The sequence below is a fragment of the Agelaius phoeniceus genome, chromosome 1 (assembly GCF_051311805.1).
Source record: "Agelaius phoeniceus isolate bAgePho1 chromosome 1, bAgePho1.hap1, whole genome shotgun sequence".
Taxonomy (NCBI): domain Eukaryota; kingdom Metazoa; phylum Chordata; class Aves; order Passeriformes; family Icteridae; genus Agelaius; species Agelaius phoeniceus.
The window spans coordinates 36,131,140-36,149,056 of NC_135265.1; the positions used below are offsets into that span (position 1 = coordinate 36,131,140).

Here is a 17,917-nt window from a genome sequence, read left to right on the forward strand (position 1 = left end):
CCAGTTTAGCAAGCAGTAAATCCACATTAGCATAGTACTGGGCAAGCTTACTAGGCCTGATGAGAAGGAGGAGATGTTTGCCTGAGTAGCACACTAATATTAACTCATACTGAAGTCTTTAAAGAATAATTCTCATTTCCTGTTAAGGCAGCAGCATGCCATGTAAGCACAGTGTACTTCTCAGTTCTACCCTTTGCAATGTAACTTTTCAAGAGCCACTGCCCATATGACATATGGGCACAGCACCAGCTGTACTGAGTACCAATTCACTGATGTTGCTCAGATTATCCTGTAACTCTGCTCAAGGTTTGTTTGTACCACTCTAATATGAGTAATAACTTGATCCAGCTGAAAATCTAATTTGCAGAGGCTAAAGACAGTGCTATCAACACAAAGCATAAAACTTACTCTTCTCTGGACTAGCAAATTTCTCTCATTAAACTTTTCAATTCTGAAGGAAAATGCCTAATTATACAGATTTGTATTTAAAATATCTTGAATCTATTTCTATGCCAGAAGAGGAACTCAACACCATTTGGACAGACTTTATATTGAGGCTGAAAAACATGATTCACTCTAAAACACTACAGAGGAACTAAGATATCTGATTAATCATTACAGATGACATGCTTGAAAAACATCCTACACTAATGAACAGGAAATGCTCAACTTTAAAGCTAAGTTACAGTAAATAGCTTCTGTGTGAAGAATTTTAATAATTTTTGAGTAGCTGATGGATACTGTTTACAATATACAACTGGCAGCAAGTTTCCACTACATCTGGAAGAATTAGTCTCCAAAGTTCTCCATTTCTGGACTCAGTCAGGCTCAGATCAATGGATCAAACAACCTAATACTGAATCCTTTAGAAGTAGAAACAGCTTTTATATAGAAAGAGCTTCCCTACATTTCCTGCAGTGAAGTTTCTTCTTATCTCTTCAGGCATAAGACATGAATATTCACGTATTTAACAAGGTACTTAATTCTTTACCAAAATAACTCCTGGACATTCCTGCATGGTAGTGCTGCACCCCATTTCCTCCTTTACAAACACCTCACTAAAAATTGATCAGGCTTAGTGACAAGGTGTTTCACAAGCTATGTCTCTGGTTAATACAACACCACACACTTTGGCCTGTGCTATTCACAAATTGTTCTTCTAAAACCAAATTCCTGGACTTTCTTACATGCAAGATACTTCAGCTCCACATTATAAGCTGATGCACAGATGAAAGTTCTGAGCAGGCTGCTCCTGTTTGTTCAAGATCACAAATGCTCCCCTCAAAACCAGAATTCTTCACAGAATCTTCATTCAGATGTGAAGAAATTTCAATTAACTGAACACATTATAAAGTAAGAGTCTCATATGACTCATCATTTCATCTGGCTGGTCACACAGGAAATGGGGGGTCCTGATTGTGGTAAAAACACTTAGAAAGTTTAGTACAGAGAATATCTAGAAGCAGAAAGCAATACAGTGCTCTGAGAGTAATGTACATTGCACATTGCACAAAAATCCAAACACAGGTTTAAGCAGAAAGAAACATCTTGCTCCCATTAGGAAGCTGTACTTTGTTAGAAGCATGTGGGCAAACAAATAGAGAAGATAAGAACTAGCATCAGTCTCTGGGGTTATACACTATAGTTTTCTCACCCATACATTCAAAAAATATATTTACATATACTTTGCCCAAAATGAAAACATACCAAATTAAAGCCATTAACCATTATAATGTCTCTTATCTAATTACAAAAGCTCTCAGTTCTTACTAGAGATCAGTTCTTAGTAAGAGATAGGAATCATTATTGTTATTTAAATGGGTAATAAAAATTCTTCTATTAGAAGTTAGCAGTAGAAGGGTCTGAAGGCACACACAGCTTGTTTTGTGTTTTACATGCCCCCTGAGTTCACCTGTGCTTTGTGAAGTCTCACAGCCCCTCACTTGCCCAATATGAGATTTCTTGGTCCCTGCTGCAGCACCTGAAACTGGGTTCCAGGCAGAGGCTGCCAGGCAGCAGCTGCTGCCCTGAGTTTCTCAGCAGTGCATTTTACTGCAGGAATTCTCTTTATTAGTGTTTGTTTATACAGGAATGTTTTATTTCCTCTCCAGCCTCCTGCAGCTATTTCAGAGGCCTGTTCTCACTGTCATTTCATTATATGCCTTCTGTTGTTAACATTAGGCAAGTGACCATTTAAAAAAAAAATAAGCTCATATTTTATCTATAACTTGAATGCATTTACATTCAGGCATACACATGTATATGTTCCTTCAATATACAGTTCTTATTTGCAGGAAAACTGAGGAGGAATTACTGCTGCTCTAAGTTACAACATCTCCTATCTTCTCATCATATTAAGAAGTCTTTCAAACTCACAAATACCTTTAATTTTATCCCCCAAATCTGCTACACTCTAAATTGAAGCCAAAAGCATGTTACAAAGAATGTTCAACCAAGCAGAAACCTTTCTAGTGGAGAAAGAAAGGGCTTCAAGGTTGAACAGATTTTTAAATAGGTAAGTGATATGGGAAATTAGCAATCAATTTTAAAACAATTTTTCCTCTAGATTTGATGACTATAATGTGAAGATATAAATATTAGGATACACAGCAGCTATTAAAAAACACATTACAAAAATAGGAAACTAAATTTGTTCTTATTCTAATGATCTCTGAGGAAAAAAATTGTTCTCAATATAGCAGAAAACATGCAAATTTTTTAATGCATTTTATTACTACCTCAAAAGTTACTATTTTCACTAAATACTTCTTTGCTATGATTAGAGACTCAAGATATTATAACATTTTGGAGAGAAGGCATTAAATTCAAGTTTTATTTTAATAGGTCTAAACTGCATCCCTCCAAAATACTACAGCAGTTACACTTTCACAAAGTCAGTCTAGATGGTTCAAGTCACAATAATTACAGTGTCCAAGTTACAATAACTACAGTGTCTCTATTAAAAGCTTGCCTGCCTTTGGAAATTAGCAAAAGATCCAGTAAAAAAAACAGTGACTGACACTTTTAGAGAACAAAAATGCATAACTGATTGAAACCCCTAAGCAATGTCAACAACTAAGAAACCAAAAGTGTAAAAACTGACCTATTAAAATAGGAACTAAAAGTAAATAAATTGTGCTCTTCAGAATATTTTACAATTTTCTGGGCATCTTTTTAATTCCTCCCTAGCATTCAAATGAGCAAACCAGACATTATGTCTGTCCTGCCAAGGAATACAGTAAGATGCTGTCCACAGTAACAAATACTTTAGTGCAAGTTTTTGTTGCCAACTCCAGTTGCCAGTGAAAAAGTCCTTCCTGTAAATCATCTGATTTGCCTGCAGGAACCTGACAAAATAGTTACCAACACTGGGTGTGAGGCATGTCTGGAACAAATAGACTGGCTAGCAAACCCATCATCTCACCTCTTCAGAAACACAACTTGAAGAGTTAAAAAACTCTTCACAGTTCCTGCTTAGCTATTGCTACAATACACTCATTTTTAACCACTATTTACTCTCTCCAGTTTAGGTCCAAAAACCAGAGGGTAGGTTTGCTGTGACTGCCAGAAGCTTTTTCCAGAACCAAGAGGTGCTGCAGCTGAACTGGTCTGGAAAATTATTTCCCTGCAAACATACTCTGAGTGCCCCAAATCACAAACCACTATGAACTCCTTTTCCTGATCAATAGTGTCAGCATTCCTGAAGTGGAAAGGAGGACTGCTAGGACATGCCTCTCTTCCCATTGCTTTTATCTGGCCCATACAAATCTCTGCAAAACTGTCAAGGTCTTCTCCCCTGTTCTCAAAACAATTTCCACTCCCTGTTAAAAATAGCATCTCTGATTCTTGCTCTCACCAAAAGCACAGAAACATGGTGCTGTACATCAACCACCACTGTTTAAACAGCATCACATATTAACCTGCTTTGAGAACTTCTTCCTGTTGTCCCAACCAGCAAATTCTTAAACTAACAGGGACTTTAAGTTCAAAGGCACTGATAACAAAAGGCATAGCTCAACCACTTTATGCATATCATTTAATGCAGCAAAGTTTCTAGAAGCACAGATAAGTCAAACTCAAGTGAATTTACATTTGTAGTCTGCATGTATACTTTTTATAAAAAACAAACAAATGAGAAAATCCACATTAGTAATTGGTAAAATAATTGGCTACAGAAAGATTGGGAACACAAAGATAAGAAAATACCTAATGATTAATTTTACCTCATTACCAATTATGACTTCTCATTCCTTTGTTTTCAAGCAAGTCCATAATATTTACTCATGTAGGGTTCTTTACACTGAGAAATACTTCAATGTAATTGCTGAATTAGAGAGCAACTACAATTTTGCACAGAACAACATATATTAGAATTCTTTTACTGTATGAAATAGGCACAGGATTCATTTGCATGATCAGAACATCAAACTTTATTAGATCTTGTAGAATGTTCCATACTACAGCCATGTAATTCAGGCTTTTCTGTTCTACACTGCACTCTCAAGTGTACAGAAAAACTCCTGTTACTCCAGTAGTCCAAACAACAAGTATAAAGATGAAGCCAGGTGACCATACATCCATTTCCTATTTTTTCTATTTAACCTCTTTTAGGGCTTTGCTGACTATAACCATAATCTCAAAGAATCTTTCTTGCTATTTAAAGTGTACTGAAACTTTCATTATTCATTATTAAATTACTCAAATGATATATTTGAGACCCCCAATAATCTAATTCTCCCAGTACCCAGACCTGATGCTGTATAACAAATCCTAGACTTGTCACTAGACTGAAAAGCCAACTTTCTTCTTCTTTCACTATATACAGTGACCTGCAGAGTAGGATAACCTAATGCTGTGTCTTGTCCAACATCCAGCAGCATTCTCCTACTTTACAAAAAACACAAAGAAGAAGTTATGCAAACCCACATTTGGCAGGACTGGGAATGAAGCCCACATCTTGACTGTAACAGCTATCCATGGAGGCATCCTACCACCAGTCAGACAGAATTTTAGCCATCCTGTTTGTACCCAGCACTTTGGTGCTACAGGATCATAGCCCTTGTCAGTCCCACCAACTAAACTTGGGATTTATGGGTAACCTTTCATTGCTATCTAATATAGATCATTTGGTTCCATGGTTTTGTTTTGTTTTTCCCATCTTCCCAAAATAGCAGCACAGGTGAATTTTTACTTTGTGGTTACTTACTATACAAAAAAGACATTAAATTAGGAGTCATGCTGGATCAATAATTCAGAATAGAAACCATACAGAGAACCCCGATTGCTACAGGGTGACAATGGCTGTAATGGTACAGTATGAGGAATTTCACTTCCCATTATTTCATTTTATATTGGGAAAAAACCACCAACTCACACATAAAGCAGTTTTAGAACATTTCATAGTTTAAAATCTATTTTAATCTCACAAAGCACAATACAAAGTAAGATCCAGGTACTTAATTTTTAAGTAACTTATCACATATGTCAACATTACTATTTTATATAGCAACAGTGAGCACTTTTGAGCTCATTGTGAGAGATCTCTGTGATTTTGGGAATTCTCTAAAAAAAAAAAGCTTGTTTGGCTTTAGTATGAGAAGAGCAAGGGACACACTGACACCAGTTCCAGAGAGGATCAGATGTTTGTCCCCTTAGCTATGATCAAGTGCAATGGGGTTATAAAAAATGCATCTTGGGTTACCTGAAGTATCAATTTTCATGGCAAGAATTACTACCCTAATAGGTCTAGGAGGAGGAAAAATTGTTCTGATTTTGAACAATCGCTTCAGTAGTCAGATTTACAACCTTTAAATAATTTTTGACACTGAGCTGGTATTCCCTTGAGAGAATTACATTCTTAACTAATAGCTGAGATGAAATATTCCATTTTCATGATCTTTTAAACTAACCGTGCATCATATGAGTTTTGATTTCAAACAGAAATGGCCGAGTTTACAACAGTAACAGATCTCCAAAGCTTAAAAAAAAAGTTCTGAACCAATACTAATTTATAAATGCAATGCTGGAATCATTCAGTTAGCTAAAACGAATTGCTGAAAAGTAGAATTCAAACCAGCCACACTAATCTAATCAGCAAGGGCAGGAAACGTTGAGGATCTCCATTAACTAACAGATATTAAATGTGTCCATTATCATGCAAGATTTTCCTTTCTGTCAAGTCTCAAAAGCTCAAGATGGTACCAAGAAATAATAATAACTTTTTAAACAAACACACACAGCATAGCAGAAGCCATGCTTGTAACAGAATCTCTATGCTGTTAGACATATGTGATGGATGTGATTTAAGCCTGATTTATGAAACAGGCAGCTACAGTTACTCAAGCTTTCTTGGGGAAAGATGAGTGAGAAGCAACCCCATCCCATCTGGTTTGGTTTTTTTTTTTCCATTAACTGGAGCCTTAGGAAAGTACACTTTCCAAACAATTTATTTGAACAAAGTTCCTATAAATCAGTTTTGTCTATAAAGAGCTGCACATTTCCAGCTTGCAGGGAGGGTAAGCCTTGTTGAACCCCAGTTAAGTAGCTAGGGATACACTCAATTTGTCCTTTCTTCACAAAAGATTACAAGAGCAGATGGAATACAATACATACTTCCTAAATCTAAACTGAGCCTGTGATTCAGGACGCTGGTGTGGCATGAACAGAAAGCAATCTTCTTCCTGAAAAAAGCCCATTTGCTATTTGTACATCATCTTACAGTCACAGCGACAGCTCACAATCTGTAAGACTTCGTAAAACCAAGAAGGTAAATTAAGCTGGATGAAACAGAAGGAAAAAATACCCAAATTTCATCATAAAAAAACCTTCCTAGATGAATGTCACTGTCACAACAAAGATGTACAACAGCCCTATCTTCAGTTCACTTTTGGGCAAAATTAACTCATAGAATGCTGCTGGGTCTCCAGTTACAGAGTCAGGCCCATGCACAGGGGAAGGGAGGATGGGAGGAATTTCAACTATTAGAATACAAACTGCAAAATAATTAGTTACTCTTGAGAGGGGGAAATGACTCTGCAGAGGCATTGAAGGGAGTGACTCTGGAATTCAAATAACTGTACTGAAATATTTGGATAGCAAAGTGGAAAAAAATCCAGTATATACACTGGTCTAATACAATCCACAGTGGTCAAAACAGTTTATCTCGATCCTTCTCTTTTTTAGGAAAATAAACAACTACCTCATTTTCTTCTCTTTTTCCCTCCTTCTGTCCACACCAATTTGTAACACATAACTCAGGGATCAACTCTGGATCTAGGCTATGTAGAGATATATTACCCCCAGCCAAGGATGTTTTCAACAAAAAAAACCCAAGGAAAGGAACAAAATGCACACAGACAAACAGAAAAATGTATTAAGCAGTCTACTTCATTGGCTACCAGACAATGGGAGAATTTACTTGCTCCATTAGTCCCAACAAACAGCATTTAAGGGATAAATGTAAATTTAATATTAAATACTGTAGCAGGACTAGGAGTGCCATGATAAGCATCTCCCTGTGCTGAAGAAGGTGGTTGTGAAAAAATGGCATATTTGTCCTGCATGGACTCTAACCACACCTTAGGTGTTACTAGGCTAACACCTAGTGCACACATGTTCTATTTAAGAGAGATACAACCACAGAAAGGAATTAAAATTAAAAAAATTAGGACATAAAACACAGGAACCTCCAGATTTTGACTATTCTTCCTACAATAGAAGTACCTTGCAATCTGAAGTAATTCTCTTCAGCAAAAGACAGCAAAAAATATGAGCTTTCCTATTTATCAGTTGACTTCCTATCTTCCAATCTATTTGCAAGTGTTTGACAGAACTTGAGGAAGAACAAAAACCAATACCAAACCACTCCCACATACATACTGAAATACTGCAGAGGCTTTGGTAATATATAGTTAAAAAAAGCAGAAAGATAGTAAACCTAACTTTGTTTACAAGCTCTCTAGCTATGAATGCTAAACGTGACTTTAACACATGAATGAATACAAAGTAACAACAATAATTATCTTCCAGAAATAAAAATGGCAACAGGACCAGAGCATATAGATGCAGACATGGGAAGGATACAAAACTAATGCTCTCATAACTAAAAAGAATATTAAGTCTTTTGGTATAATCCATCATACAATCTTGCTTAAGGACATACAAAACTCCTGAAAGAGGATAAAAAGTCCAACCTTATCAAACAAAGTTTCAGATTTGACAAAAAATTTCTTTATATGGGTCCTACTCAAGCTCTTCAAGACAACAGGAGGGGTCCCTTACACTGGGACTTTTCACACAGCATTTCTCAGCTGTAAATTATGTAGAATGCTTTTAAATGTCAAAAGAGACATACCAAACTAATATTTACTTTTGGTTTACATCTCCCTCGAAGAAAGTGTAAACAATCATTATGGTCTTAAATGGGCCCCTAGGTAGCAGCTACATCTTAGCCTTTGCCCTTTAGCATCACTCTTGCTCTGAGGCATTTGGAGGAGAAACAGCCATACACATTCCTATGGCATAAGCCCTAAATGGTCTTTGTCAGTTTGCTGTAATAATCAAAGCAATTTCTAATCCATGTAAAGAGTTTATGCTATATTATCTTTCACAGTGTCAAACACACATATTAGAATTTTAATAGAAATACAGTAACTGCATGCTGTTCAAATCTTGAATATCACCCAGTGGAACAAACTTAGTACCATTTCAGTATAATTTTTATGTCTGCAATGCCTGAGTCTGCAGCACTGCAAAAATAAAAATCCTGTTTCTCATTCTTACTAATACAATCATTAGGCTTCCCTTTTTAAAATCCACTATTAAATTTACCTACTGAAACCCCAGACTATGTTCTTATAACTGTCTCATGTATACTATATGCTATATTAAATTTAAAAACAATTCAAGTCTGCATAGCATCACACTCAACCAGTCTAGCTTTCTGTAAATTAGTCTGATGCAACTGTATAAACAAACTTTGCAGTTACCCAAGCACTGCAGAACTAACATTTACAAGGAATATAAAATTAGGTCTTTACTATTCACACAAATTTGCAAAGCTATACATCTGATTCCCGGTATTAAGTGTATGTATAGGCATTACTTAGACTAGAATATAAAATGTACAGCTCAAGAATTAGCAAAGTTTTCAAGAGATTAGTACAGCAGAAAGATGTAACAAACAAAATTAAAATACATTCAAAATTATAATATATTCAAAGATAGCTATATTTGATTTTACCTGAAAATTAACATCTTCTTTCTTAAATATTAGTGCTCGAACTTCATCAGGATCTCCATTAAATATAGCTTGAACCAATGGTGGCTAAAATGAAGAAAAAACACATCTTAAAATATAACTCCATATTAGGTTTTAGTGATACACATACAGTTTTTTTTGAAACATAACAGAAACCCAAGGTAATGACAAAATACCCCATTCCAAGCAGTAAAACAAAGAAACCAGCACCAGTATTTAGAATCAAAGGAATTGCATGTTTTAAAAACCTCAAACACACAACATCCTCTAAGTCATTTAAATATATATGTGAAAGAAAAAAAAGGAGCTGAGAAGACTAGCTTATAACAGCTGAAAAGAGAACGCCTTAGAACAAAATTAGGGTTGTCATTACATGCTGCAAATTCTATACAGTATAAGCAAACAATCCCATTTTACATTAGCAAGTGACTCAAGTTACTGGAAGTCTTTCACCTGTTTAGACAGAGTGGGAAAGCAAAGTGCATCAGATAAGTATGGTAACAAATTCACACTCACACACATCTATTCCTAAATATAGCACGATTTCTTAGTAAGTAAGAAAAGCTGCTGAGGTATGCTAGCAAGATTTAAGTCAGTCACTAGACAGAATAAAATAATTTAAAGAAATAAAAGCACAGTCCCCTATGCTGATCATTTTCAGAAAGTGCTAACTTGAATCTAACAGTTATACCAAGATTGTGACTTATGGTAATTTTTATTTTAGCTTAGAATTGCTCTTGTTTGATATAACTATACACTCTATTAGTTCTCAAAATAAACACAGCATATGATTATAATACAATGATCACATCAGCTTCTAAAGTGGTACTGCATAAATGTACTATTGAAGAGTGAGAAGTGGAGCAGGGAATGCCCATTTACTTCAAATACACTTCCCCAAGCCTTCTAAAACCCCATTGCTATTACACAAGAATCAAGACCTGTTCTTGCTGCACCATAAATAAGGTTACATGAAATAGAAAGGACCCTTGCAAGCATAAATTCTACCACTAAATTTCAGCTTTTTCCATCTTTATTACATGCAGATTTTATCACCTTGTCTTGTTTCAACATTGCACATATTCATCCTTATCTTAGGAATCTAGCTATCGGTATCTGAGACAGCATTATAAGCAGGAAATATGCCAACAAACAACATGCCTTACCAGCATGTTTCCAGAGGGCGATGGATGTACAGATACATTTTCCTGAGGTAAATTGGAAATAAATGTGGGAGAATCATCTTCTTCCTCCTCCTCCAAAACAACAATACAGACTCGACTCATTCGATCCGTTTGAGGAAGCAAAAGCAAACAAGAAAATGCCAGCAATGGTATTTTTGGAAGCAGACTGCAGGTATCACAATAGTGACCATAGAGGAAACACTTTCACCTGTTTCACAGGCCCTCACCAACTTGTGAGTGCTACTGCTGGTGTCTTAGCATCTAGAAAGGGACATTCCAATCCCCCCCCACGCTTCATTTTCCAGACTTAAACACCATGAGATGTTCAAGACACTGCTGAAAAAAAGTTGTTCTTTATAAAATAAAAAGTCCCTAAGCATCGAATCCACAATAACAAAACCGTGGAACAGCTGATAAAAATATCCCAAGATCCAATTCCATTCGAACAGCACTCACTGCCGCACACAGCTGTCCTTTCAGAAGCAAATTTGTCTTTGTTAATGTCACAACTTCCACAGCGTCCTTCTACCCCCACAGTGAAGTCATTGTTGCAGAAGACACGACTCCGTCCTGCAGAGGACGGAACAAGGAACAATTGCCCCGAGAGAGACGGCCGCAGCTATTCCCACTCCTGCAAGGTCAGTTTAAATCAACCCTCACAGGCTTTCTGGTGACTGAAAATAAACGTGCCTCCCGATCATCCTGCCATTCTACAGCTTCCTTTCTCAATGTCAAAAACAGTCCGGACAGAAAAACACATCTCGGTTCAGCAGTTATTCAGGACCTGCTCGGAGGAAAAGAATTCTTTCCCATGCAAGAAAATAGCTGCAACGTGCAGCAGGGCTGCAGCACATTTACATGCAATGAGTCAGACCACAGGGACAATGAACTCCTTGAATAGTATTGACGGCTGAATCCAGCAAAAGCAGCGCAGCCGGTGCTACTCCGTCAGGGACACGAGCAATGCGGAGCGTTCATTTCTCCTTCAGCAGGCAGTAGCTGTGGCTTCTCCATCAGGGAATGCGTAAGGCAGAAATACTGTCGAGGAGGAATGCTTCAGCAAAACAAGCTAGCTACTGCACACAAAAGCTCAAATTACTGCCTTAGAAGACTTCTGAAAAAGCAGTTCATCACTCAAGTGTTTCTTTTGATCACCATGTGAATGCAGTTCCCATGATAGTCTTCATTCAGATTGAGGGGGAGGAAAAAAAGGAAAAAAAAAAAATCAGACTCTGTACATCTTCTCTGAGCCAACTTCTTTATCCGAACATCTGTCACTGCGCCAACCTGATTCTCCTCTTCAGTTGGAGCTTCTGCTTATCAGTTTTTTTCCTTGACAAATTAAATTATACAATCAGCAGATAGCCGTGTACAGCTCACAGCCCAGCTCGGCGGTCCGGGTCGGCAGGAGCGGCGCAGCGAGCAGCGGCACGGCAGCGCTGCCCTGAGCAGCAGCCCGGCCAGCAGCGCTGCAGCCTGTCCGGGTGCAATGCCTGGTAATGCTCACATGTCACTTACCGGAGCGCCCGGCCACCGCTCCCAGGGCAACTTCCTCTGGCACCAGAAAAAACCCGCCTTTTGCTTTTTTTGGGGGCAGTCTTTGCAGCCTGCGCCAGTTCGGTGACTAACGCAGCTGAAAACGTAAAAATTCTATAACTGAAGAAAGAGCGACTGTTTAATATTTTCCACTAAAAGCCGCAAAGCAATGTGGTGTACTGGCTCTGCTGACTAACTACACTTCAGGCAGTAAACAATTCCAGCACTTTAACTGCTTTCATATGGCACTGGTCAAGCAGCAAAACAGTCCTCATTTAACTCACTAAAGACAACAAATGCCCCACACAAATCCTCTGAAAATTAAATGAAAAGTAAAATCTTAAAGCAATAGGCTGATTATTAAAAAGCCAGTTACTAGCAACCAAAGCTGTGGGTTTTTGCAATTAGTACAAACAAACACAACCTCAGCTTGAAAAAAAATTACATTAAGTATAATTTAAATATAATATTATTAAAATATACCATAATAATTAAGTATAATATGAAGCCCTTACAACTTGCTGAATAAATACTTCAGCTTGAATCTGCCTAAATGGTGCTGGCTCGTGGGTGTATTATGTAAATGGCTTCTGTCAAAAGTTGCTGGATAAGCTTCAGTGCTACAGGAACAGAGGGAGGGTTTTTGCTCCTGCTGTGCAGCATGAAGGCAATTCTGATGTCCTTCAGTGGCTGCTAAGAGCAGAATTTGTCAAAGGTGAGCAAGTTTATAGCTCTTCAATAAAGTATTTGCACTCAGGTTTCACACAGGAATCCAGACAGAGAGAAAGACAGGTTTAAATGGTGTGTAAGTGGTTTGGATATAAATAGACATACTGAATTCTCACCTTTGGGGGCCATGGAGAGGAAAAGCTTACATGAACTCTTTTGCAAAAATGCCTACAGTAGCTTGATTGTAACACAATGAATTGCTGAAACACCTCCCTTTCCCCCCGACACTTTATGCAGGTGAAACTTATTCTAAGTGCAAAAGAGTATCTTGGTCAAGGGCTCCCTGACCTCTAGAGTCCTGGCCTGGCAGAATATAGAACCAGATTCTGATTCATCTTGAAACTTCATATTAAAATTTCTCAAAGCTAACAAATAACTTTATAAATAAATTCTGTTCATTACATAGAGTCTAGTTGTTTTGAAATCTCATACTTTTAGTCTTAATTACAAAAAAAGCAATGATTTGTACGCCACACTGCTTTGTTCAGGCATTTCACCCATTTATTAAAAAGCAACAACACAGATTCACCTGAGTACATATGACAGCTCATATTCTTCTTGGCCACAGCAGAACTAGTTCTAATAAACTATGGACATCCTCAAAGCTCAGCTATTGCAACACCCTACTGTCTGCTATGGAACAAAACAACCACAACATAGAAAATAGCTTGCTTTCTATTTGTGAAAAATGCCCCAAGGAACAGACACTTTAGCTTTTTGCATAACTAAACGTGCATTTTTAAAAAATTAAAACTCAGATTTTATGTGTAAAAGCAAAATACTGGCAAAATGCATACTCAAGCTTCATATGATACACACACACTTGCTAGATAATGGTTTTCCAGCTAAGCCCATATGTTCAGTGTAAGTGAACACTTTTCAGTAGTCAGTACATTTATGCAGAAAGCAAATGCCAAGGGTTCCATATGTTTTCTTTGGAATTACCAACTGGACACATTGCTAGGTAGAGATAATGCCTAACTTAGTTCAAATTATCTGAATGTGGTCCATTTTCTACCTTTGTAATTAATACTTCAAAGTCAGCTAGAAATTCAATAGTTACCTTAGAAAGTATGCTTTCACACTCAGTTAATTGTGAAAATTCAGAACATTTCAATTTACTCTGATAATTATTCTAGTGATCTTAGATAAAATACAATTAATATCAACTATTTCCAAAAGCAAGTTAACATATATCTCACCTAACATTGCACGTTTTTGAATTCTAACATTACAACAGAGAGTTAAATGCCAGTACATGACAGTTTGCATTAGAAAGAGAACCAACACAACTGAGTCAATATTATATTGATTTCTATAGCAATCTAAACCATGTAAGTAAGCAAAAACACCATGCTCATGATAGGACTGCGTGTGTGCAATTGCTTCCATAACCAAAGCAAAACCCAGTTCCGGATATTTAATTTTTGCTCACAATTAACTGGCATTTCCCCCTTACATCCCCTTCAACCAAAAGCTGCGCCTTCACCTCAATGCAAACAGCATCTCTAACGACCTCTTCTTTCAACTTCAAAAAACCATCCAAAGTATCTTCTGGTGTGCAAAATGTAGTTTCTGATGTTACCTAAGAGCTCTTCTAAAATCCAAAAACTGTTTAGAATTCTACTGTGAGAAACCAAACTAAGGCTTCAATTTTTCAGCAGCTTATCTAGACTAACAACTTTCTGTGTAGAAGAGTTAATAGCAACAGAGAATGAAAGCAGAGTAAATTCAAGATGATTAATTTAAGCTTCTGTTCCTCAAACTAATTTAGGAATCATAACAGAACTTTGCGAAGGTATAAAGAACATTGCATCTCAAACAGTTTGTATTAATAAAACTTGAAATAACTGAAGACAGCAGGTCATCATCATCCATCTTCTCCAAATGTCATCTATTTCCATACAAAAGCTTATGAAATCAGAAGTAGGAAAGAACACTCAAAAATGGCCTAACTTAAAAAAAGAATAACATGTCTACAGGGGTTTGAGTGGTGATCTGATGACCTCCACAAGATCTGTTAGCAAAGTAAGATCTCCACACTTAACTCAAATTTTAAGAAGTGCAATGATGATATCCATTTTTGTGAAAATAAAGGCTTTTGTGTGTACATGGTAGCTGTAAGGAAAAAAAAAAAGTGTTCTAATTTTCAAACTACACTTGGCTTTAAGTAAATCAAGTTTTAAGAGTCTTTAATGTGTGCATATAAAGATAATATATTAGAAGAATGCAACCTGCAGGTTGAAACACAGATGTCAGCCATCTATGCTAGACAGAAAAAACATGAACTCTGAATCAGCTAAAAATAGCAAACTTTTCTATGGATCTGTCCTCTTCTCTAGGAACAAATAAGCAAAAGACTGTCACAGCCCTGCTGATGACACCAAAAACCAAAGGACAACCAGTATCAAAGAATCTAGTTAGATAAAGATTTCTCTCTTGCCAATCAGCATTTACCAAGTTTCTTCTGGGCTGAGGTTAGTCCAACTGGTTTCAGGTAATATTTTGTATGATTAAAAGGATCTAGGAAAGGAAGAAAATTGTTCTGTCAGGTTCCAGTAAAAATGAAAAAACTTAGAACCATGTTATATATCAACTTTGCAAGGCAAATACCTAATCTGTGTATTTCTTCATAATACAAAAATTGCTTTTAACAGCTACAGCTCTAAGTAAACAGGCATGTCCCAGTATAAGCTGATTTTATCACAAACAGACAGAGATGAGTGTTCAGCATCACCATGAATATAAGTTACAATACTTCTAGAACACTTCTCATGAGTCACTCATCTGAACTCCTCTGCTGTTTCCTCCCCACTCCTGAGGGAATGAGGTGGAGTCAGGAAAGAGAACAGTCTAAAGCAAAAACTTAGTACCTTTCTCCCCAGTTTTTTTCTGTTTATTCCAGAGCATCTGCATCTGCAGAATAGTTTTAACTCCTGGACTCCTCAGTTCTGCTTCTAAGGATATGCAAAATAGCTCTGCTTGCACTTCATTATACCATAGGCAATTCCTACTTTTTCTCGTGCAATTATACAGGCTCTGTTAATCTAAAGAACTATTTCACATAGTCACATACTATTTTTGAACACTTGGCAATTAATAAAATCCAGTATCTAAAAAGCCATTTCAGCTGAAACTGAAATACAAAGCAGAAAAATAATCCAGCAGTCATTATTACTTTGGAGCAAGAGAAGAAAACTCATTAATAAAAAATGTCTGTGATTCAGATATAAACTTCAGTTGTATACTTAAACACCCAGTAACATGCTAAAAATATAATCTGATCAAAGAGCAATAAAGCACCTTGAAAGTATTTAAAATCTACTAGGCAATTTTCTGTTTAAGACTTCTATTCTGTATGTCTGCACAATACACTTGCAGACAAACTCTTGGCTGAAGGACCATACAGCCATCACAGTACAAGATAAGTAAATACCTGAAAAAAATTAACTCTGGAGTCCAAAATATGGAGTCTAGCAATCAAACTGTGCACAAACCAAAACCCAGAAAAGTAAATGCAACTCCCATTTCTCTTAAAACAAAGTGAAAATATGAGGGTCCTGCATCTTCCAACATGTTTTCTAGCTAGGATAACACCCAGCACACTTTCCTTTTAGGCCAGATTTAAATTTACTGGCAGGAGGAGGCACCTTGTGCACTTTCAGTGTACAATCCTGTAAACAAAAATCAACAATTTATTCTTACATTAACACACAGCACATAAAAGAAGTCCTCCAGTCTGTCTGAATTCACGCTCTCAAGGTACTTTGCAGAAAATGTGCATGCTCAGATTTATCAGCTGCACCCAACAGCAGCCACCTCTCTGTCTTTTGGGAAACAGAAGGCAGCTCTTACATCCAACAGCTTTTCTAAATGACAACCACACAAGTCTGACTGTGGTATTGTCAGTCTTGTAAAATTGACAAGAAGTCAAAACAACTCCTGTTTCAGGGAAGAGAGACCACAAAAAGGTGCACCTATCCACATATATTGTTATGAACAGTTAAAGTACACTTGCATCCATGAAGACAAAGACCTTGACAAACCGCTTTAGCTACTGTGGTGTGGATTTTGGACAGAAGACAGGTTGTTTTTTAAGCAATTTTTCTTTCTAGGAGAGGGTAAGTGAGAGAAGATGACTTCTGTTGGAAAATGGAGACCGTACTATCTTAAAATATCAGTTAGGTTGAAAAGAGAAGCAGGCAAAACATTTCAGCATTTGTTAAACCCACATAAACACAAAATTATTAGCTGTACACTTAAGGTTTTTGCAAGCATGACAGCTTTTAAAAATGTTTTCATAATACAAAAAGCAAGGCCCACAGGTTTGTTGGAAGTATTTCCACCTGTTGGCAGAGCAAAGGCAGAAAAGACACTGATAGGAGCAATTCTTCTGGCCTCCTTATCTCCTTCCAGCTCATATCATGTCCCTGGCCAATTCTGGGTTTTGGCACAGAAAATGGCATCAATTACAATAATAACCACAGTGTCCTTCCAGGAATAATTACTGAGGGCAGCAATTTCAGCTGTGCACACCAGCTCTAAAAGCAGAGTTGACAAAAACAAAACAAAAATCAAAGACTCAATCTCAGCAGTTCCCGTTTGCTCTTTCACATTCAAGCACCCTCTCCCAGCACATCCAGCCCGTTGCTGGGAGGTGAGGCTGGACAGGAATGCCAGCAAGAGCAGAGCAAAAATAACAATCCAGACACATTGGAAGAACAGCCCACTGTCACAGCTGGCACTGACAGCCTGATGCTTCAGGGAATGATGCTACTATGTTTTCCCAAGAAGAAGAAACAGGTAGCTTGGCTGAAGCAAATAACAACTGCAGAATTCCTAATCATAGTTTTATATCATTTATCACCTTGCTTTGAAAGTGTTTATACCACTACTGTACACACTCCTGTAAATTAACTAAAATATGATCCTACTAAATTATATTAGTGCAGCTGGTGAAACAACTAAGAGAATTCCCTTTGGGCCCATGGGCACACATTTACACTGAGAAGAATTAGTACATCTCCTTTGATCTACTTTTCTACTGATCTATAGTCATGCTCAGGATGAACAGAGGAAGTGCTGATTTTACATATTTCCTCTTTGAAAATTTCTTCCTGCAATACTGTTCCCGCAGAGAAAAAAAAAATCAAACTCATTATTCATTACAGAAAAACTAGTCCACATCACAGAAGGTCAACATAACATT

At 37.1% G+C, this 17,917-nt stretch overlaps 1 protein-coding gene across 6 annotated transcripts in view; it reads right to left on the minus strand.

Annotated features, from left to right (window-relative positions):
• The window catches only part of ANKRD28 (ankyrin repeat domain 28), a 119,993-nt gene that overhangs the window by 63,245 nt on the left and 38,831 nt on the right, over window positions 1–17,917 (minus strand). For 2 of the 6 annotated variants that reach the window (XR_013181702.1, XR_013181704.1), the window contains exons 1-2: window positions 10,426–12,439; window positions 9,242–9,325 (exon numbers count right to left, since the gene is read on the minus strand). Coding sequence is in view for 4 of the 6 variants with exons in the window: in XM_054641225.2 (XP_054497200.1) it covers window positions 9,242–9,325; window positions 10,426–10,545 (204 nt within the window). In the remaining 2 variants the exon portion in view is untranslated. Of the gene's footprint in view, window positions 1–9,241; window positions 9,326–10,425; window positions 12,442–17,917 lie in introns of those variants that run through there. The other 4 variants (XM_077176385.1, XM_077176380.1, XM_054641225.2 and 1 more) reach the window with 3 other exon arrangements.